General features: G+C 53.6%; 1 protein-coding gene across 2 annotated transcripts in view; it reads left to right on the top strand.

Moving 5' to 3' along the window:
- Positions 1-3,293: 3,293 nt before the first annotated feature.
- The window catches only part of SORL1 (sortilin related receptor 1), a 44,019-nt gene continuing 25,070 nt past the window's right edge, over positions 3,294-22,242 (top strand). The window contains exons 1-14 of one of the 2 annotated variants that reach the window (XM_062508520.1): positions 3,294-3,515; positions 11,997-12,113; positions 12,416-12,541; positions 12,811-12,972; positions 13,676-13,743; positions 14,012-14,192; positions 16,112-16,213; positions 16,914-17,083; positions 17,238-17,430; positions 17,629-17,746; positions 18,225-18,298; positions 19,984-20,072; positions 20,188-20,366; positions 21,288-21,474. In XM_062508520.1, coding sequence (XP_062364504.1) covers positions 3,294-3,515; positions 11,997-12,113; positions 12,416-12,541; positions 12,811-12,972; positions 13,676-13,743; positions 14,012-14,192; positions 16,112-16,213; positions 16,914-17,083; positions 17,238-17,430; positions 17,629-17,746; positions 18,225-18,298; positions 19,984-20,072; positions 20,188-20,366; positions 21,288-21,474 — 1,988 coding nt within the window. Of the gene's footprint in view, positions 3,516-11,996; positions 12,114-12,415; positions 12,542-12,810; positions 12,973-13,675; positions 13,744-14,011; positions 14,193-16,111; positions 16,214-16,913; positions 17,084-17,237; positions 17,431-17,628; positions 17,747-18,224; positions 18,299-19,983; positions 20,073-20,187; positions 20,367-21,287; positions 21,475-22,242 lie in introns of those variants that run through there. The other variant, XM_062508521.1, reaches the window with a different exon arrangement.

The following is a 22,242-nucleotide window of genomic DNA, read 5'->3' as shown; positions in this document are numbered from 1 at the left end:
GTTGCTCACGACAGCCATCGCTGGAGCTGCACCTGCGTGGATGCCCTTCCTCCTCCTCCTCCTCCTCCTCCTCCTCCTCGTTCCCCCAGCGTGGGGCAGGAGCGGCTCTGCCTTTCCTAGAGGACACACACGGGGTGTTCCTGCTGCAGTTCCGTGAGGAATGACTCCATTCCTCATGCTTTTCCTGGCATCGGCGCCTGTCCTGCTGATCTGTCTGCAATAGCTTCCCTGTCCCACCCCACACAGAGCATTTCCTTCCCTCCTGTCACCCCCAACACGATGCTGTGCCACACATCAGGGCAGTGCACTGAACATCCTCCTCAGGGAAACCCAGCACACAAAGTGACCTGTGGTGTGTGGATGCAACAATTGGGTACCTCTGACACAGCCCTGAGCCCTGCAGGAAACCCTACAACCATCATCCTCCTCTGAGGAAGGCTCTGAGACCAGTGCCATGGGTAGGTTGCTGTCTTTGGCTCCTGGCATCCCTGTTTTGCTCCCTGATTCAATTCCAGCAACAAGCAATGGTTCCTTTAAGCAGCTTTACTCTCTCTGTGAGGCTTTGTGGGGAATGGCTGTTCCAGCCCCTCAGTCCCCCAAACCCTCTGGGACCCCTAAAGCTGAGACAGGGAAAAGTCTCAAGGAAGAGGGGAAGGAAAACCAGGGGGGCAGGGGCTCCTCACCTTGCTCTTGGAGTTCACAGCTTTTGCTGCTGATGAAATCCAGATGGACCTTAAAATAAACTCTGCACTGTTCCCCTTTCCCCTTTACGTCTCTTTTCAAGAAACAAAAAATACCTTGGCAGGGGAAACGTGTGTTTCCCTGCACAAAGAAAGAGCCATTCATCTGTGAGCAGTTACCAGGGCTGGGTTCACCCAAGAGCTCCAAGCTAAAGCTCTCTCCCTGTGCCCAGCACAGGGAGCTCACAGGGGGACAGGGACCCTTCTTGCACCCTGCAAGGTGGGCTGGAAGAGAGACAGTAAACCTCCCCAAACACCATTTTCCTCCATTTAGCACCTCAGCAAAGGCAGTTCCTCATTTCCTCCTATTTCTTACTCTATTCCTCATTTCTGGGTCCTTTTTAAGTCCTTCTCATCTGGCCCAGAGAGCAGCTGGCTCCAGGGATTGCCACACAACAAAACTCCCTCAGTGACTCTGCCCATACCCACGGTGACCTCCTGTCCTCCAGGGGTACATTACTCTGAGCCAAGACCTCTAAAAGCTTTATTAGGAGGGCTTATAATTGTATTGACCCGATAACTGAAATACACTAACTGGGTTTCTAGGTGAAAGCACCTCGGGGAAGGCTCTGGACAATATTCCTGCTATTAAGGCAAGTGGAATAAGGGGGAGCAAGATTGCCTCAGGGCTGTCCATGGGATTTATAGACTCTCATTCCTTCACTGCTGGGCCACATCCATTTTCTTTGATGGGAATGCTGGGATGGTGCATATGAGGCAGAGGGGTTGAAAGCCATCAGTGTGTTCTCAGTACCTCAGAGACACAAGAGGCCTGAGCCATTTCTTAGCAGCAAGATTGTGCCTAAAAAACCACCTCTGGCTTAGAGAGACAAGCTGGGGCTGAGCAACAGGCACAGCTCAACTTTCCTGTCATCTCCCAGTGTCATTTGAATCTCCTGCCTCAAATCCTTGCTCCCCATTCCTGCCCTGCTCTGTAACACCAGGGATACACACGAGCCCCAGGCAGGGATGGGACAAAGTGCTCTCTGAAACGGATGCACAGTGACCAGAGGAGCAGCACCGGGGGAATCCCCACACCTGGGAGTCCAGCACTTTGAGCTGCCCAAATAAATCAGAGTTGTGGCCACTGGCATCGATCCTGTGCTGTCCCTGCATAACCAACCAAGCATCATCTGCACTTCAGTGAGTTATGGGCATGTAACCTATGCCAAGTGTTCTGTGGGAAGCACACAGGAACTGGCACAGCTCAGACCCACCTGCCGTGGGTGGGAGAGGTGGCAGAAGGCCCTGGAGAGACCCTCAGGGCCTCTGGCTTCCCACTCCCACTATGTCTTGCTCACCTTCCCAACTCTGCCCAGGTAAAAAGATGGCAGAAATTCAGATAAAGACTGAGGGCTGCCAGAAGCATACCAGGGGGAAATCTGTCACAAAACCTTTTGCACCTTTTCCTCTTGACATCCATCCACACTTTCACCTTCCCATGAAGAAGCAGACTCAGCTCTTCATCCCACTCAGCAGCAAGGACCTGAGCCTACGTTACTGTGATTTTATGGTTCACACCACTGTGATTCTATCAAACCTCACCTGGACAAGTCTGTCCCATCCCACCAGTCCTGGGGTGTTTTAGGCTCACATCCCAGGCTGAGGACACACCTGCAAGATGTAACTGGGAGGAAAAATGAGACTTGGATTTTTTTGGGGAAAACCTCACTCATTACCCAGAGAGAAGTGGCTTCAGTGGTTTTATTTCAGTTTGTTTTATGGAATCCCAGAATGGTTTGGGTTGGAAAGGACCTTAAAGCTCACCCAGTTCCACCCCCTTCCATGGGCTGGGACACCTTCCTCTGTCCCAGGTTGCTCCAAGGCCCAACCAACCCAGCTGTGGACAATTCCAGGGATGGGGCAGCCACAGCTTCTCTGGGCACCCTGTGCCAGGGCCTCCCCACCCTCACAGGGAAGAATTTCTTCCCAACATCCCATCTAACTCTACTTTTTGCCAGTTTGAAGCGTTTCCTCTTTGCCCTGTCACACCACACCCTCCTAAACAGCTTCATTTACTTCAACACAGTTTCCTTCCATTCACTCTCACTCCCTTCAACTTGATGTCTGGCTGCTTCATTTCTCTTTACTCCATTTCACAGACGTTAACTTGAACTTATTACACTCCATCTCGACGGGCACCCGAGCATCCTCCAGAGAGGGAGAAAAAGAAGAGGAGAAAAGGGCAGGGGGAAAAGAGAGGGAGACACGGGGAGGGAGCGCGAGCTTTAGTCTGTTCCACGGAAATTAACCACAACTTACTTCACCTCTTCGGGGACCCGAGCATCCTCCGCAGAGGGAGAAAAAGACGGAGAGGGAGGAAAAAAACGAAGAGGAAGGAAAAGAGCGAGAAGGAGACGAGAATAGGGGAGGTGTGTGTGTGTGGGGGGGGGGGGAACCCGAGCATCCGTGCCCGCGGGGGAGCGGCGGGGGGGGCTCCCAGCGGCAGCGCTGCCCATGCACATTCTCTCCGGGCGGCGGCGCGGCTGCCGCTCCTCCCGGCCCCGCTCCGCTCCGCTCCGCTCCGCTCCGCCCGGCCCCGGCGGCACGAACATGGCGACACGGAGCTCTGGCGGGGCCGGCCGTGCCTCCCCTTTCCCCCGCCGCCTGCTGCCTCTGCTGCCGCTGTTGCTGCTGCCGTCACCGGCGGCTGCGGGCTCCCGTTCGCCGCTGCTGCTGCTCCGCGCTCCGCCGGCCCCCGCAGCCCCCGCCGAGCCCCCGCGGGGCCGCCGCGCCGCGCCGCGCCCGCCCGAGCCCATCCAGGTGTACGGACAGGTGAGCCCGCACCGCTGATGGATGGGGAGGGGCGGCACACGCGCGGCTCATCCCCCACCCTCCTCCATCCCTGGAGAGCGCTCCGTCCATCACCGCCCTCTCCCCATCCTTCCCCGGGGGTCGCGGCTCGTCCCGCCTGGGGAAGGGAGGGAGGGAGGAAGGAAGGAAGGGTCGGTGCGGGGGTTCGCGGCTCTGCTATGCCCTGAGCTCTGCCCGCATCCCCCGGAGCCGGCTCGCCGCGGTCACGTTCGCGGTGGTACCGGTGGTACTGACGGGCTCGTTGCCGGCGAGATGCGCTCCCGGAGGGAGCAGCCAAGGGCACGCGGCAGGGATTGGGGACGGGCATCCCCGCCGCCGGGGAGCCGGGAAGGGACAGCGATTCCCCGCAGGGATGCTCGCCGTGAGCATCGCCGCGAGCATCGCCGCGCTCTGGAGCCGGCCAGGGGGAGGTGAGGCCGGGGGAAGATATGGCTATTGGTGAGGCAGCGTGTCCTTCCCCGCCAGAAGGGCTCCGTGCGTGTCTAAACCATCCTCCACCGATCCTTGGAAAAGATGGGGAGCAGAGTTGCTCATGACAGGAAAACACAGAAACTGATATTTCTGAAAGTGGCCTCGATTCACTGGCAAGTTTTGCTGCCAGGACCATGCAGGCTCCCCCTCACCCCCTTCTTTTCCATCTCTTTTGGGTGGTGATGACAAATGACACTTGGACTTCCAGCTGGGGAAAGCTTCAGCCTTTCAAAGGTTCTACTTTTTTTTTGATGTGCCCACATGCTGTCTACACTTCACTGCCCTGCTTGATCCTCCTTGCTGACACTGCCTGTGTCCCCCATCACGTGCCAAAAGTGCTGATGGGGAGGGACCAGCCCACGGAGGGACACTGCACACTTGAGGAGAGGCTTTGAGCCTTCAGTGACATCTGCCTTTGCCTCCTTGGATAGTGCTTTCACCTCGAGTGCTTTATAATTTCCCCTTTTTGCTACTTGTAGGATGAGGAGGAGCTGGTCTCGAGGCAGGGCTGGCCCTGGAGCTGCTGGAAGGGCACACGCAGGGCTGGTGCTGCTCCTAAAGCCCTTCTGTTCCCTTGTTTAGGGAAAAGCTGTTCATCCTCCCCTTGAAAATCTGCTTCGCCTCCTCTACCTCCTCAGCTTTTGGCTGTTTTTAGCATAACACAGCTACCCCATTTTAGAAGAAAACATGACACTTGTCTCTCATCCACGGCAAGACATTGGTGGCACTTTCCCTTCTGCCTCCCCATGCCTTCAGTCCAGCCCACCTGGCAGGTAGAGAACTGCTCTGACAGGAATGTCCCTGTCACCTGCACACGGAGCTGCAGACCCAGGAGGGTGCAGTGACCCTGCAACTATCCAGGACAGGACTAATAGGAAGCCATGGGAGTTCAACATTTTGTCACTGTTTGGGCTTTTCTCATTGCCTCAAGCTTCCAGAGGGGATTTGCCTGGGGAATGGAGTTGCTCTCATTGGCAGCAGAGCACACTGCACCCATTCCTTGCTCTGCTTTGGAGCAGGGCACACAGATTTTACAGCCCAGGTGTGTCACCAAGAAGAGTTACTCGGCACTAAACAGCATTCCTGAGTTCTCCCAAGTGCTACAGCGCTTTAAATCAGGGCTCTGCTTTAATAAAAGGGACAAGAGGGAGCCCGTGTGTCCTAGGCTGCATTACAGACCTGACCGCACGAGTTACTAATGCCTGGGAAGCCGGAAAAGCTGTGCAGCACTTTGCTCAGGGGTCTCATGTCTGGTCACAAGCACCCAACAATCCCCGTGACCCCATCCCCCAGCTCTCTGGCACTCCAATGCCAGCAGAAAATCGTGCAGTCAAAGCACTGCTCTCTCAGGGCCATCAGCATAAGGGGCAGAGCTTGGAGCGAGCATCCCTGTGCCGTGTCACTGCAGTCCCTTATCTGGGACACATCCCGCTCCCGTGCCTTTGGCAGGTCACTTGGCCATATGCTACTCGCTGGCTCGTGCCCCAAAACTCCCTGCCCTTCCTTCCCTGGCTCTCCACCGTGATCCTGAAACAAGCTGGTGGGACAGCTGAGAGCCCAGGCTCAGCTGAGGGGCGGGGGAAAGCAGGGTTTGCTGCTGGTGTGGGTGATGTCATCAGGGGAGCAGAGGAGGGACACATTGCTCTGTCTGGAACCGAGCAGGGGAAGAACATCCAAACCCTTTGTAGCTCCTCAGGAGCCAAACACAGCTTACTCAGCACTGTCAGGAACAGGCTCAGAGCCCTCTTGCCTTGGACACCAAAGCACATGCACAGGATGATACTTGGATTTTTTTATCTGGACCCTCACTGCTAATCGTGTCCTTGCTGGAAAGGCTGCAGCAAAACTTCCCAGGAACATCACCACAGAACAGGACCAGCAGCCTAACCCCCTCTGTGGGCTTTTCTTGTTTTTTCTGACTCTAAAGCAGCAACAATCAGGAGACCAAATGCCCAACTCTGAAGTCAGACAGAGCAGGTTTTGTTCCCGTGTGCAGCTCTCACCTCTGTGGAATTGTTGGTGAGGGTTACAATGGACAGACTGTTTGAAGCAGGCACTGACATGAGACAGGATTTTTCTAGGATGCCACTGACAGCAGAGAAGCATGCCCAGGGCAAGAAAACTTCACTCTCGGGGCCAGCAGGGCTCCCTGAACCCCTTCCACAAGTGGGGCACCTCACCCTGCCCTCCTGCTCCTGGCACGAGCCCTTGGCCACCAGCGCAGTGGCTGGTCTGCCACCCACCCTCCTGTCCCCTCACAACCTTTGTGCTCCTGCCTACCCAGCCCTGCTCAGACCTGGAACAGGGCCTGGCTCCAGGATTTTCCATTTCCATGGAACCTCCCCACCATCCCACATCAATCCTGCCTGCTGGGTGCGAACCACAGGGACTGCAGCCAACAAGGGAGAGACAAGCAGCCCCTCTTGGCTGCCTGTGTGTGTGTGCTGGGCTGAAGGGTGACCATGGGGATGGGTGTGCAGCCAGTGTTGTGTCATGGCTGTGGCAGACAGACAGGAAAAACGCTGGGGCAGGAGCCCAGGTTGAGTCTGCTGGTCTCAAGGGGGAGAGGGGAGCTATGAGAGCATTTACACTGCTAAGGCATGTCTAATATTTACCTGCAGACATCCCTTCCCCTTCTTTGGAAAGGGTTTATCTAAAACCACCCCCTAAAGCGCACAGCTCACAAGAAAACTCTGCCTTATACCACACTGGGACAAAAGACATCTCTGAGGGCTGGTGGCTCCTGTGGCAGCCACTTTCCCTCTCTGCTGTCACTGCAAGCCCTGAGCCTCTCCCTGTGCCCATAACCTGCATGTGGCTGTCACCTCTGTGCCTCCCTGCCCCCTGAACCAGTGTTAGTGCCTGTCCTAACATCATTTTTCTCTTCCCCTTCTGAGGGGAACTGTTTCATCACTCCCAACCTTCCTGTTTCCTGATGCTATCCCATCCTGCCTTTGAGGCAAAGCGTTGGGCTTTCATCATTTCCAGACCATTTACTACGACCTGACCTCTCACCAGCCCACCACTTGACCTTGGCCCTGCCCACCCCTCTGTGCTGATGGAGACATAGATAACTTCCTCTCCAAAGGTGCAGACCTGGCAGAGAGCCTTGCTGCTCTCAGGGGAGGCAGAGGTTGCTCTGCAGGGTGAACACCATCCAGCCCTGGGAGCGCAGACATCAGTCACGCCGCATCGCAATTGAACCGTACTTAATTTTGACCTACTTTACCAGCCTGCAGAGCCTTCCCAGATCAGACTTTAACCTTCTGGAGGTGCCCTGGGTGGTGACAGTGTGTCCCAGCTGTGTCCATTTCCTCCTTTGTGCTAGCAGGTCACCCTCCCCATTGCTGGGTCTTTCATGGCCACCCTGAGAAGGTTTCCCCGCTCCTGGCATTTACTTTTTGCCACAGCTTGATCCCTGGAAGCCACACAGATCCTGCTCCTGGCACCGTGGTGGCTGGGAGAGGTATTTGTGTTTTTGTTCATTGTTTTTCCCCTCCAGCAGATTCCTCACAGATCCTGTGAGCGCTGTGGTGTCCCAGGGGCATCTCTCAAGTGATGCAATTCCAGAGCTGCAATGACAAGCTCATGGCACACTTTGGACCTCATCTGCAGCCCTCCTCCTTCGTTATGGGGGAGTGAATTTCATCAGCACTTCCAAAATCTGCTGGGGAAGCCTCCATTTCCATCACATCCCTGCCCCTCTATCGATTTAGGAGAGCCCAGGTTGTTTTTGGGGTTGTTTCTGGATTCCTGCCCTGACCCCAGTCTTCCTACTCCTCTACCTTTTCCATTCTCCTGGAAACAACAGCTCAGAGAGAGCTCTCTTGGTGGTGGCAGAGAGAAAACAGCCCTGTGAGCAGATGATTTCGGTATTAACTAAATTAACACGGGGCCTGGCACTCTCCTAAATGAGTCACCCGTGTTTCATATCAATGATTTCAGACCCTGGCATTTTCAGTCCAAGCCACAAGCAGCACCACGGCAGGCACAGGCTGTATTTTAAAATACCATGGCAGGGCTGGAAACAGATGCTTGGGAGCAGAGCAGAAGGTGCAGTAATGAAGCTTTAGCAGGAGCGTGGGGAACGCGGCGTGCCCAGAGCGCAGGAGCCACCCATGGCACTCTGGGGCCAAGCTCTTGCGTAAGCCCTGCCGGGGGGAGGATGGGGAATGGGGACAAAAGGCCTGGCACTTGTCCTCTGCAGCTACCAGCGAGCTGGAATGAGGAGGAGCACGGTCAGAGCACCTTTTGTTTTTCTGCCCTGTGCTGTCCAGGCAGCAGCTTTGTCTCTGAGCCCTTCTTCATCTCCATCCTCATTCCCCCAGATACTGGACACAAAATGTTTAGCCCGTTCCCCTTCCCCACGCATGTCCTGGCAGCCCTGAAACCGTGATCTGAGCTGATGGCAGCACTTGGATGGTTTCAGCAGCTGCTCGCAGCCTCAGAGGACCCTTGCTCTTTGCCACCCTCTTATCAAACAGCAGTGATAACTTATTAACTATCCAGAAATTCCCCAGGAACTGCATTTGTTTGTAGGCCACTCTGAGGATGGGAGAACACCCCAGTGATCCCTAGGAATCTTTGTTCTGTGCTCAGGTTTACAGCACTGAGCTGTCACAGTGCATCACCTCCCGAGGAATCGCCAGCGCTCAGCTTGAGCTGCAGTCCCAGCCCTAGAGCTGGAGCATTAATCCTCAACAAAGCAAACCCAGGGACACACACAGCAAGCTCCCAAGCCCACTGGACACCAAGAATAGCCCCTAATGCTGTCCTGTCACTTGTCACTGCTGTTACAAGTCAGCCAGAACGCAATATTTCTGCTGGCAGCTCACCACAGCCAGCGGTGGGATTTCTGCACGGGGAAGTCACGCTTCCCACACAGAACAGGGGCTCCGAGACTGGGATTTAAAGTCCTCTGGTGAGGGAAAGGCTTAAGAGCAGCTCCAGAGAGTTGTCCCTGCCAGTCACTCATCCCCTGGCCAGCCTGCACCGTGCTGGAGCCAGGGGCTTTCATGTTTGTCACATGCCAGGGGTGAGCCACCAAAATCCTTCTCCAAACTCCAAATCTGGGCACAGGCAACTGAGAGGGATGTGACAGGAAGGGAAACAGGGGTTTAGGTGCCAAAGAACATGGAGCCAGCACTGAACTCATCCGGGTCTCCTCAGTTCCTGACACCCATCACCTCTCCAGGCTCAGCAGGACAACAGTTCCATCTCAGCTCCCAGGCATTCCCTCTGCCAGCCCAGCCTGGAGCTCTCAGGCTCCAGCTGCATCCCTGAAGCTCATACCTGCTCTCACATGGCAGCTCCAGGGGCTGTCTTCTTCCCATCCCATTCCTGCAGGACATTCATTTGTTGGAAGATGCTGTTAACAAAGAAATAAATACATAGCAAAGCTAGAAACATTAACTCCATTAACTACAGCTACAAGCAGCCTCTGCTATGTCTTGGCTCCACTTTTCCCCTCCTGGACTTCATTTGGCACCTTACATATTAGGAGGAGAAATTAGAATTTCATGCATATTTCATATATACTTAATCACTTGGCAAAGACCAAAACACTTTCCCATTAAGTGGAATTTATGCTAAATGCTGTTTCCACTAGGCACCAGTCACTGCCTGTTCAGAGGTTACACCAGTTCCCCAGGCAGCTCCCCTGCTAGGGGAGGTGAGGATGCTGTGACAGTGCCAGGGCAGGGTCCCTAACCCCAGCCTTATTCCACAAAGCCCATCCTGGTTAATAGGACATCAGCTGCTGTCTGTAGGGTCCTGCTTGGTGCTCCCCTGAGCCACTTGGGTCCCCACAGAGCTCTGAAGGGCTGAAAGGCAGCAAAAACAAAAGTGTGAGGTTCATAAACCCAACCCAGTGCTGTACAACCCCTTCCTGGGAGACTTAGAGCATCCTTGTGCTGCCTTCTCCTGCTTTACACCCTCTAGTAAGAGCTTCTCCAGCTGCTCCAAACCTTCCTCGCTCCTGCCAGGGAGCCAAACCTTTCTTCTCTCCAGTTTGCCTTTATATAGGGATTGCCATCATCAAACTGCCTGAGCTCACCCAGCTCCTCCAGGACTGACAAAGCTCAGCTGGCTCCCCTGAACCCAAACACGTTGCCCCTGGCTTTTGGGTTTCACTACACTTCCCAAGTCTCCAAAAAGGAATCTTGCTGCCTGCTTTATCTTACAAGAAAAAAAGGATACAAAGGTTTGCTGTTGAGGTTAAATCAAGCTGCAGATAGGAGTGTCCTCTGGCTTTCCTGCTTTTGAAACTCCAAGGGTTGGATTTCTTGTGAAAAGAGAAAAAAACATAAAAAAAGAAAAAAAGAGAAGTACTATTAAATGTGACACTGTGGTAGTAACAAACCTCTCTTGACTGTGAGGATCTAAAGGGGCAAGTTCTGTGTTCCTAACAGTGCCCAACTCTAGCCCAAGCACAGCTGGTCACCCAAAAAAGCTGCACCCAAAATAACCAACAGAGATGTCAGAGATTTAAACGGGGTTGTTCTGCTAGCAGAACAGGGGAGGGGGACTGGGAGCACAGTGAGTTCCACACCCGAAGCTGTGTCAGTGAGCAGCAGCAATTCCTCCTCTGCATCCTGCTTCCCTGCATCCCTGCATCCTCAAACAGCGTCTCTTCCTTTTATTTATTTATTTTTTTTTTTTTTCTTCCGGCGGGCAGACAGGGCTCCGGCTGCCTGGCGCTGTGGCTGCTGCTGCTGCCTGACCTAAATCTGCATCCATAGCTGGGAGCAATGGCAGGGTTTGCCTGGTGTGGGGGTCCCTGCCCGGGCAGCCAGCGATGCTCCAGCCCCAGAGGATGATCCAGGGGGATGCTCCCTGCCAGGGTTGGGGTCAGTTCTCTTTCCCCTCCTGTGAGCCTGTTGCATAAGAGGGATTTGAGGGCTTCTACTTGGCTCTCCCCCCTGCGTCTTCTCCCAGAATAAAGACCTTGTTTTTCCAAGTGTTTCGCTTGCTGGAGGTTAAAGCAGTCCCTTCTTCCAGGCGGTGCTGCTCGCTGATCCCAGGGTCAGCGAGAGCTGCAGGGTATCAAGCCTAAGCAGGGCTTATCCCTGTATTTTTACAGCTTCCCAAGGCCCCGAGCTCTGGGGTTAGCAGGCCTGGGCTGAGCTGTGGCGTGCGAGGGCTCAGGCACGCACATCCTCTGCTGCAGGGAGCATCCATCCATCCATCCATCCATCCATCCATCCATCCATCCATCCATGGTCCAGCTGAGCTGCTTCCCCCAGCTTTCCCAGCACGCCTGGCTGTCCCTGCTGGGTGGTGACAGCCACCGAGGGTTTGTCCTGCCTCCCACTGTGCTGGTGCTGCCAGAGCTTCCCCATAGAAACCAGCCCTTTGCTGGCAGGTACAGCACACACGGCTCTGTGTGTGCTGGAATCACAGAATATCCTGAGCTGGAACCCTTGTCCCTGCACAGACATCCCAACAATCCCATCCTGTGCATCCCTGGGAGTGTTGTACAAACGCTTCTGGAGCTCTTGGGGCTGTGCCCATTCCCTGGGGAGTCTGGGCAGTGCCCAGCACCCTCTGGGGGAAGAACCTTTTCCTGATATCCAGCTAAACCTCCCCTGAAACAGCTCGAGGCTGCTTCACTCCCTCGAGTCCTGCCACTGGTCACCAGAGAGAAGGGATCAATAGCTGGCCCTGTGGTTCCCATCAGGAAGAAAGCTGCCTCTGTTTCCTTGTGGCCTCATCAGCCTGGATTTGAAAACTCTTCTCAGTCCCTGGTTTGAGTTTTCACTCTCATCATCCCCTGAATCCTGTTTGTCCGAGGAAGAATAAAGAGAAAACTTACCCTTTTAGGCACATTCTGCCAACATGTTCAGGAGAGATCCTGCTCTGAATAAGTTTTCCCAAATTCCAAAACTTCCAAGGGAGGGTGGCATGAGTGGATGTTTGCTGTCCCTGTAGGTGAGGCTGTGACTCAGGGTGTCCTTTTCTTTGGCGTTGCAGGTCAGCCTCAATGATTCCCACAATCAGATGGTCGTTCACTGGGCAGGAGAGAAGAGCAATGTGATTGTGGCCTTGGCCAGGGACAGCCTGTCCTTGCTGGGTCCCAAAAACAGCGATGTAAGTAACACACCCTGGCCTCTCCAGGTGCACCTTCTGCTTCTGGTCCAGCCAAGGTGATGGTGGCTGCTGAGCTACAGCCTGATTTGTTTTGTGTCCTGAGAAACACAAAAAAAGGCCCACAAGTTTGGGTTCAGAGGCACAAAAATATTAAATATCCTCTGTGCTGCCCCATGGGTTCACGGCATGGTTGGGAAAATCTCAAATCTTTCCCTGCCTCGTAGTTTACTGAGTTTTCACCAAATCTGTCAGAGGGGAGCTCAGAACTTTGTGCTTCTCATTGTGGGGCTTCTCCTTTGCAGGTTTATGTGTCCTATGACTATGGGAAGAGTTTTAAGAAGATTTCGGAGAGGTTCAGCTTCGATGGGGGGAACAGCAGCGAGGTGGCCATCGCCCAGTTCTACCACAGCCCGGCTGACAACAAGAGGGTGAGGGGGATGTGGCAGCTGGGCCTTTATCCCTGCTGTCACAGGCAGCCTGGACACCCCTTGGGCTGTCCCTGGGGCAGAGGTGGCATGTGCCAGGCACTTCTTGTATGGCTTAAGTGATGCTCAGAGTGTGGGAGAGGGGTGGCTGGGACAGCCTAACTCTTCTCCAAAGTTTGCCCTCCCAAAGGCTCCCCTGGGATGTGCACCTTCATTCCTGCCAGCCTGAGCTCTGCTCTGACCTTCTCCCCTGTCTGTCCCTCCACTCCCAGTATATCTTTGTGGATGCCTTCGCCCCGTACCTCTGGATCACCACTGACTTCTGCAACACCATCCAAGGCTTCTCCATTCCCTTCAGAGCAGCAGACCTCCTCCTGCACAGCAGGAACCCCAACCTCCTCTTGGGCTTCGACAGGTCTCACCCTAAAAAACAGGTGGGGAACCAGCATCCTACCCCTGTCCTGCTGTGATGTTCCTCTGGCCTGTTTTGTCCCCCACAGCTGAGAGCCACTGTGCCAGGGCTTCATGCTTTGGCCATTCAGGGTGTCTGATCTCACATGCAGAGCTGTCCAATCGGTCAGGACACCCCCTTCCCTACAGCCTGTCTTGTTCTTACCTCTGGAGAATGAGGATATAATACCTGCAGGCTGCCTGTCTTATTTCCCTTCCTTTTTCCTCCATCCACGCTGCTCCCAGCCATATCCATCACCCCAGCTATCGTGGTCATAACTCACCACAGAGCACTGGCAGCTGAGGCAGGATGACCTCTGCAGTGTTTCATGTGGGCCTGTGGTTTGGCTTTGGGTCCTGAATAACAAATTGCTGCTTGAATACAAACACTTTTCCTTTTTCCCTCTGGAGCTGTTGGGTAAAGATTGAAAATACTTACAGCACCTTCAGATAGACTCAGTGAGTAAAACCTGGAGGTGAAACAGTGGGAAATCCTTCTGGTAGAAGGCTAAAGGACAGTTTTTTGCTGTTTGGGTTATTCTCTTAGGGAAGTTGCTGTTGCTCCAGGTGCTGCCACATTAAAAGAAGTCATGAGAGTAGCCATGGATGGACATCAGATCTCTTGAAGAATTCAGTCTGTTTATATCCCATTCCCACTGTCCCAATCTCTCACCTTTGTTGTTGCAGCTCTGGAAATCAGATGACTTTGGCCAGACCTGGATAATGATTCAGGAACATGTGAAGTCCTTTTCTTGGTATGTATTGCACCCAGCTCCTATCTTCTCTCAGTCCTCACTTATGGCACTGTTTGCTGCCCTGTGAAAATCAAGAATCTGGGTACCAGGGTGTGTTCCAGCCCTGCCCCCTGCTCCCCTCACCCTGCACTGTGGGGATGTGGCTCGGCAGGGTGACAAGTGACAGCCACCCACACTGGCACCCAAGGGCGTTGCCCGTTCCCCCTACCCCATCTCCTTGCTCCTGCTGCCTTCTTCTCCAGTCCCAGCACGTGCTCTGTCCTCCCAGGGGGGTTGAGCCCTATGACAAGCCCACCACGGTGTACATCGAGCGGCACGAGCCCTCGGGGGCCTCCACGGTCATCCGCAGCACAGACTTCTTCCAGAGCCGGGAAAACAAGGAGATCATCCTGGAAGATGTTGAAGATTTCCAGCTCAGGGACAAATACATGTTTGCAACCAAGTCTGTGGTGAGTGACACGCGAGGAGTTCACTGCTGAGGGTTGATGTGGTGCAGAACCACAGAGGGCACGAGCATCTGCCAGGGATGGTGTCGCTCCCTGCTGCACCTCACAGCCTTCAGACCCTCACTGGCTTGTCACAGAGGTGTCACCCAGGCTGCCAGCAGCTGCCACCCCCTCTGGGCTCACAGCAGTGGCTGTCCATGCTGCTCTCCCAGCGGTGTTTCCATACCCCTGCCTCCGGCAGGCTGGGCAGAAGTAGGTCAGCCTGCACAGGGCTGGGACCTGGGAAGAACTACAGGATGGCTGGGAAGGATGTGGGGTGGGGGTGGCAGGGGAAGGGGGATGTGGCTCGGCAGCTCAGTGGTTAAAGGAGGCCGCTTGTCAGAGCAGATTACCATCAAATGTGGACCAGGTCCAAGCAGACTAATGTGCTCCAGCCTGGAAAGAAAGCTGCATTTCCAGTCTGTTTTGCTAAGAAAAGAGGATGTGGGTCAGCAAAAGTGGTCTTGTGGTCCCTCTGCAGCCGGAGCCTCTCTGTGGTTTTCACAGTTCTTGGCCAAATTTGAACAACCCTGAAAGAAAGCAAGAAAGTGTCTGTGCTTCCTCGGAGGACCAGGCCTTTCTAGACCAGAAACACCATCAGAGGGATAAAGTCCCGATCCTTCCAGAATTTAAGGAGCAGCTTTCTTTTCAGAAGGTGCATTTCTCCCCTGCAGCTGCCATCGAGTGTTTCAAGAAGGAACCCTTTTTAAAGGCTTTTTAACCATAAAAGCTTTAAAAAAGACCCCCATTTTTAGGGGTGACTGCTGGCAGAACCAGGGAGGGTTTCCCAGGCAGTAAGTGATGGATGTGTCACCTCCAGCCCCCTGAGCGGGCACAGCGGTGTCTGACAGAGGCAGGGAATATTTGCAGAGCAATTTCAGTTTCTCAGAAGTCTCCCTTGCAGGTAGTACAGCCTGTAACTCCCAGGGCCCAGCCCCTTGGCGCTGTGCCTGCTCTGTGGTTTGCAGGAGATTTTATCGAGGGCTCGGTGCTGGTGTAGGGTGAAACACTGGGGGTGGTTAGTGTTTGTGCAGAGAAGCCACTGAGCTCAGGGACAGCATCCTGAAAGCATGACGAGTTTGGACTCCATTTGGGGGTGCATTGGAGCTTTTTGTGCTTCTGGAGCACTCAGGGGCCACCGGGCAGCACGCTCTGCTTCCTCCTGCAGCTGTAATGACTAAACATCAGTAAAATCACCCGTGTGACAAGCACTGCTGGGAAGCACTGGAACAGAGGGAGGCTGGCTGCAAACCCCTCATTTGGGAATCACATCCCCAGGTCTGGAATGAGGCTCTTGCCTCCAAGCCTGGCCACAGCAGGGGTGGTGCTGGGGGAAGGACAGGCAGGGTGGCAGCGGCACCCAGGGCTCTGACTTCTGCTCCTTTCCGTGGGAGGCACGGTTGCTTAGTGATACAGAGCCTAGGAAAAAAAAAACAAAACAACAAACAAACTAAAAAAAAAACAAACAAAAAGAAAAAGCCAAAAACCAGGCCGCTTATTTTTGGAGCCTAGATCTGGGTTTAGGTCCTCACCGTTGGCATCCTGTATGAAATAGGTTGCCCCCAGCTTTTTTACTTTGCTTTTTTTGTCTTGCGCAAATTGGTAAAAATAGGAAGGAAAGGACAGTGTGCTCTGAGGAAAAAGGAAGAGTTAAAACCAGCCTCTTTATCCCCTACCTGACTGACCAGAAAGGACAGTTTATCTCCTTGCTGAGCCCTGGCTGTGGCAATTTAAACCCTGAGTGGGGATCGCTGCTCCCAGCATCGGGCAGCTGCCCACGTGCAGGGAAGGGGAAGTCCCAGGCACTGGGTGATCCCAGTGGAGATGAGGGTGATTTTTGGGGGTGAGAGCCCCTTCCTAACATGTCCATGTGCTCTGCACAGCGTTTGCTTGGCAGCTCACAGCCACCCTCGGTCCAGCTCTGGGTCTCCTTCAACCGCAAGCCCATGCGGGTGGCACAGTTCGTTACCAAGCATCCAATTAAGGTAAGTGGTGCTTCCCGAGCAGCCTCCCAGCTCCCTGCCTTGCCAAGGACACCCTGTGGTGTCAGCAGCAGCTCCAGATGCTGCAGGAGCGGGAAGGGACCTCGCATGACCCTGCTGGGGGGGTTTGGTGGCAAAGCAAAGGCTCTGTTGGGATGGTCTTACAGGATGGCACCTGGACAGTTGCTGAGAATGGGGGCTGGCAGCAAAGCCCAGATACCAGAGAGGGGCTGATCCCACTGCTCTGACTCTGCTTTTGGGGACCTTACCTCTTCCCATGGCATGGGGTGCCACTTGCATGAACTGGAGCATCCAATTCTTGCAGGCTGAGGAAGCCCAGGGCACCACCAGGGCTTACAAAGTGTCCCTGATCCTTGAACCAGACATGCCGTGGTGTCCCCAGGCTGGTGGGGATGAAGAAGGGCATGAGATGCAAGTTCTTGGTGCTTGGCAGAGCAGTGGGGTGCACTGCCATCCTCAGGGGAATCCAGAGATCCAGCACACATGGGGCTTGGCAACCAATGCTGCTTCCAGGGGGCTTTGCAGGGCAGAGGATGGGAATCACTGTGGGGGCAACGCAACAGAAAAAGCAAAGTGAAGTTTTTCTACTTGCTGAGTGGAAAAAAATACAAAAAAGGTGGAAGCAAGCTAAGAGGAAATCCAAACCTCCCTGTGCACATGCACTGTTCTTCGTGTCCCAAAGGAGTATTACATTGCTGATGCCTCGGAGGACCAGGTGTTTGTGTGTGTCAGCCACGACAACAACCGTACCAACCTCTACATCTCGGAGGCAGAGGGCCTGAAGTTCTCCCTGTCTCTAGAAAATGTGCTGTACTACAGCCCAGGGGGAGCTGGCAGCGACACCTTGGTCAGGTAAGACAGGACTCACCCGATGGCGACTGAGAATATCGACCAAAACCCGTGAGTTTTGGCTGTGCTGGATCAACGCATTACCTTTGCCTGACAACCCCCCCACATCCCCAGGCGTAGGGGGAAGGGCTCGATTTCCATTTCACTGACCCCACAGGTACTTTGCCAACGAGCCCTTCGCGGATTTCCACCGCGTGGAAGGCGTGAGGGGCGTCTACATCGCCACGCTGATCAACGGCTCCTTCAGCGAGGAGAACATGCGCTCCGTCATCACCTTCGACAAGGGCGGCACCTGGGAGCTGCTCCAGCCCCCGGCTCAGACCCGTTATGGGGAGCACATCGACTGCCAGGTACCACAGAGGGGTGGGACAGCGAGAAAACCCCCAAAAGTGGCATTTGGGGATGTGGTTTGTTAGCGATGGGCTTGGTGATCTCAGTCTTTTCACTCTACAAGAAGAGGCTGAAACAGCAAAGGCGCCACGGAGTCGCTCCTTGCCTTTCCAAGCAGGATGAGGGATGGATGTTAATCCACTGTTCTGCTTTCCCAGTTGTCCCAGGGCTGCTCTCTCCACCTGGCCCAGCGCCTGAGCCAGCTGCTGAATTTCCAGCTGCGCAGGATGCCCATTCTCTCCAAGGAGTCAGCGCCAGGACTGATCATTGCCACTGGTACTGCTTTTCCCTTGGCTGGGGGGTGTTGTCAGGAAGTATTTAGTTTGTACAAGCAGGTTATAAAATGCAATTAAATGGTGCATCTTGCTGTACTTTCTCTGCTGCAGTCCCCATACAGTAATTACAGAATGAGCATTTCACTGCAGCTTAGAGATGTGAGAAACCTGCTCTGTTCTGATCCTCTTTCCTGATCCTTGTGAAGGGCTTCTTGAAGATTCAGAATTTCCTGTTTGTCTGGCTCTGTTACTGAAGAACACACACATTTTGTTTAATCATATTTGTAGCTATGGGTTTTCCACCCATCTGCTTTTAAAACTTGTAATAGTCCTTGAATTATTTGCTTTTGAAGGGATTAATTTATAGTGTGAAAAATCATCTCCTCAATCACAGATAAAAATAGTTTGGAGGTGTCTGGCTTCCTTTTAAGCAATCACTTTGCATTCCTCAAGAAGGATGATTTCTCCCATTCTCCCAGGCTCTGTTGGCAAGAACATGGCAAGGAAAACCAATGTTTATGTCTCGAGCAGTGCTGGAGCAAGGTGGAGAGAGGTAAGGCTGCTCTTACACCTGCCAGATCAGCCAGCGTGGCAGGGGAACAGGAAGAATTTAGGCAGCAATATGGATGAGTTACATTAAAGGTGATTTCATATGAATCCAAGAGCTGGAAGGTGCTTAATGTCTTAAAACAAGAGGAAAAGGTTTTTAGATGAAGGACCAGGTGTGGGTTGGTTGGAGCTGAATCTCTGGTGTAGGTGGTGGATTCAGACACAGGAGAGCTCCCCCCTCTGTTTTTCCTTTACACCTGGCAGGACTTTTCCTCAGCATGGGTCATTTGGTGTCTTTTAGACAGGACTGACAGCCAGGATTTTGTGTGCCTGCATGTTTGGAGAGGCTCCGGCTTCTTCCAAAAAAAATGGGATGCTGCCCTCGGTTTATGGGGAGTTTGCTGCTGTTTACTGAGTGGATGTTCTGGTCTGTGGCAGTGTTTGTGGTCTGCCTGTGCACTCTGCAGCCAGTGCAATGTGGTATTCCAACATCTGCAAGCTATTTAATCCCAGGAACTGAGCAGCCTCCTTCTCCCCCTGTGAGTGCTGCGCGGTCGGGGTGAGGTCTGGGCAGCTGCAGTGGTGCTGGGGACATGCCGCAGGTCTGGCTGATGCCAAAGGTGGTTCAGAGGCTGCTCCTGGCTCCAAAACCCAGCTGGAGAGCAGCTGTGGGGACCTGGCAGCCAGGCAGGAGCTGAAAGATGGGGCAGGGTATCCGAAGCCAGAGACTTTCAGGTGCGAAGCTCCACAGGTTTGCCTTGGAGTGCAGTTAAAACATTCTGAGGAAGCGTTGATCCAAAGTCACCAGCACCAAGCTCCTGACTGATCTTTGTATCATGAGCAGCTGTGCAGAATGACCCAGCAGTGGAGCTGAGAAGCAGCACCACAATTCCTTCTGCTGAGCTTTGGCCAGCAGCGGGCTCGGAGGCTCACTGTCCTGCAGATCACTGGGCTCATTTCACAGCCCAGAGAAGAAAGGAACAATGCTTTCAGTGCTCTGTGTGAGAACGTCCTCAAGTGTGACAGCACATCCTGTGAGCAGGGTCTGGCATGGACATGCTCCCTGCTTTCATCCTGAGGTGCTCTGGGCTCCTTGGATGGGAAAGCAAAGCTGACTGTTTGCTGGAGGTGTACGTGAGCGTGAAATCCAAGCTTCTTTCAATGGGATGGATGGATGGATGGATGGATGGATGGATGGATGGATGGATGGATGGATGGATGGATGGATTGTCTCCAGTGCTTGTTTCTGCATGCCATGGTCCCACTTCTCTCTGAATATTCACAAGACCTTCCACAGCCTGAGAACCAGCTTCTCTGCAGTCCTGGGCAGGCCATGAGTCACTGCTGGGTGTCAGGAAAGCCTCACAGAGGTGACAAATGAGAGGAGGACTGGTGGACTCTGGTTTTGTGTCATGACACTTCTTCCACTGATCCATTCCATGCCCAGAGCACAGGAGGAGCAGAGTCCCGGGCTCAGGACAGCTTTTACACACATCTGTTAGAGGAAATGGGCTGGCTATTCTCATCTGCAGATGGTGTCCCATAAATGCTTGAATCTCTGGTGCCTCCAGATATTTGATTTGGCCAAGGCTGAAGCATTAGCTTGGGTCAGGCAGAGTTTCTGACAAAAAAATGTTTCCATTCATTCAGCACAGCTCTGATCAACCCTCAGTACTGTCTCTCTTCCAGGCACTGTCTGGACCCCACTACTACACCTGGGGTGACCATGGTGGAATTCTTGTGGCCATCGCCCAAGGCACCGAGACCGACCAGCTCAAGTGAGGGTCAGGGCACAGGGACTGCCTCTGGTGCTCGTGCTGGGGATGGCAGAGAGTGCCCTGCAGCAGGCAGGACATGCCCCTGGCATCTCTCCCAGTCTCCTCTTTTGTGCAGGTACAGCACAAACGAAGGGGAAACCTGGAAAGTCTTCACGTTCTCAGAGAAGCCGGTGTTTGTGTACGGCCTCCTGACCGAGCCCGGGGAGAAGAGCACCATATTCACCATCTTTGGCTCCTACAAGGAGAATGGCCACAGCTGGCTGATCCTGCAGATCAACACCACTGATGTGCTGGGTAAGGGGACAGGTGGCAGAGCCATCTCTGGGGTGGCTCTGCAGGTAGGAGAGAGGGCGTCTCCTCATACCCTGTCCCAAGTGTGGACACAGCTGCTGAAGGCACTCCCTGTAGTCCTTCCCTCCTCACTGAGGAATTTGTTGAAAAGGAAAAGGGAAAAAAAAATTCCTTCTGAAGGTTTGTGCCTATGAATGTTTTATAACCCATTTCAGCTTTGATTGTGAGGCAGCATTTTAATCAAAGCGCAGTTAAACCCAGCAGAGGAATTTTCTTGACTAAAATTTATCACCAATTCCCTCGACATTTTGTTGGGAACGGATCTGTTTGGTAACCAGAACGACTTCATTCAGATTCCCTGTCACTGCCACGGAGCTGCCTGTTCCCTCCTGTCACTGCGCACTCCCAGCTGGAATTCTCCTTGCCTTGCATTTCCCTGTGGGCCAGGGCTGGGGCCTTGCACTTTTGGGGGAAGTTTTGTGCCAGGGGAGGATGGAGAGGGGAGGGAATCACAGAGTGACAGAATGAACTAAGCTGGGGAAGACCTTTGGTTGGAAAAGACCCAACACATCCTCATCAACCAAACCATGGCACTGAGAGCCACGTCCAGTCTTGTTTTAAACACCTCCAGGGATGGTGACTCCACCACCTCCATGGCCTGGTGATTCCAGCGCCCAATCACTTTCAGTGAAGATTTTTTTTTCCCTGATGTCCAACCTAAACTTCCCCTGGAACAGCTTAAGGCTATGTCCTTTCCTTCTGTCAATGGGTGCCTGTGAGAAGAGACATTCCTGTGAGGTGGGGCTGGATGCCAGCACGCCTGGCACTCTTGGGCACCAGGGACATCGGCATCTCTCTGTCTTTAAACCTGGGGTGCTGGGAAAGCTGCACCTTTCTGCACCCCAAGCTTGTTTCTCCTCTCAGGAGTGCCTTGCACAGAGAACGACTACAAGCTGTGGTCACCCTCGGACGAGCGAGGCAATGAATGTTTGCTGGGGCATAAAACTGTTTTCAAAAGGAGGACTCCTCATGCAACCTGCTTCAATGGGGAAGATTTTGACAGGCCTGTCATGGTCTCCAACTGCTCTTGTACGAGGGAGGACTTTGAATGGTAAAATACCAATTAATTTCTTCTAGTCTGGCTTGTAAATCCAAGATAAGTATCTGTGACCAATCGCTCTGAGTGAACAAACATCCAATTTATGTAGCTCGGAGTGTCGCTGCTTCATTTTATAGCAGAGAGGAAACTAAACAGACTGAAAACATCCTTTCATTAATAACAGGGCATGAGACTTAATTAATGTCTTTAGAGCCTTTTGGGAGCCTCTGAAAGGTTCCACGGAAGAAGGAAGTATTGTTAATCCATCACCTTCCAAACGATAATGGATAATTTCCCATCACAGACAGAGATCCACTAAAAATCTTTGTGATTCTGTAGCCGCAGGGGTGCAGCTGGCCCTGCTATTGCCCTTTGACTGCAATTCCCACAATCCTGCCACTGACAGCTTTCAGGATCAGGAAACACGCTCTGGCAACCTGATGCAAAGGTTTGGGTTTAGAAAGGGAGCTGCTTTTCAGGGACTGGGCTTTCAGTGGAGCTCACACCAGACTGCCCCTGTCTGATGCTGCAACCAAGTCTGGCTCACCACGAGCAGACTGAGAGCAGGGCTGGTGGGATCCTGCCTCAGAATTCAGCCCTGGGCTCCCTACAAAATCACACTGACAAAGCCTCTCTTTCCAAAGAACAGCCACACTGTAACTCCCATTTTACCAGCAGCACAAGTCAAGAGACAGAGCAGTGACCCAAGCCAGCTAAGCAGCAGGACTGGAGCTGAGCACACTGGCTCAGCTCTGCCTCTCTGCCTCACCTTCCCCAGCC

The sequence above is a fragment of the Cinclus cinclus genome, chromosome 25 (assembly GCF_963662255.1).
Source record: "Cinclus cinclus chromosome 25, bCinCin1.1, whole genome shotgun sequence".
Classification (NCBI taxonomy): Eukaryota; Metazoa; Chordata; class Aves; order Passeriformes; family Cinclidae; genus Cinclus; species Cinclus cinclus.
The sequence above is the reverse complement of the archived record's forward strand: the minus strand, read 5'-3'. Positions and strand labels throughout refer to the sequence as shown.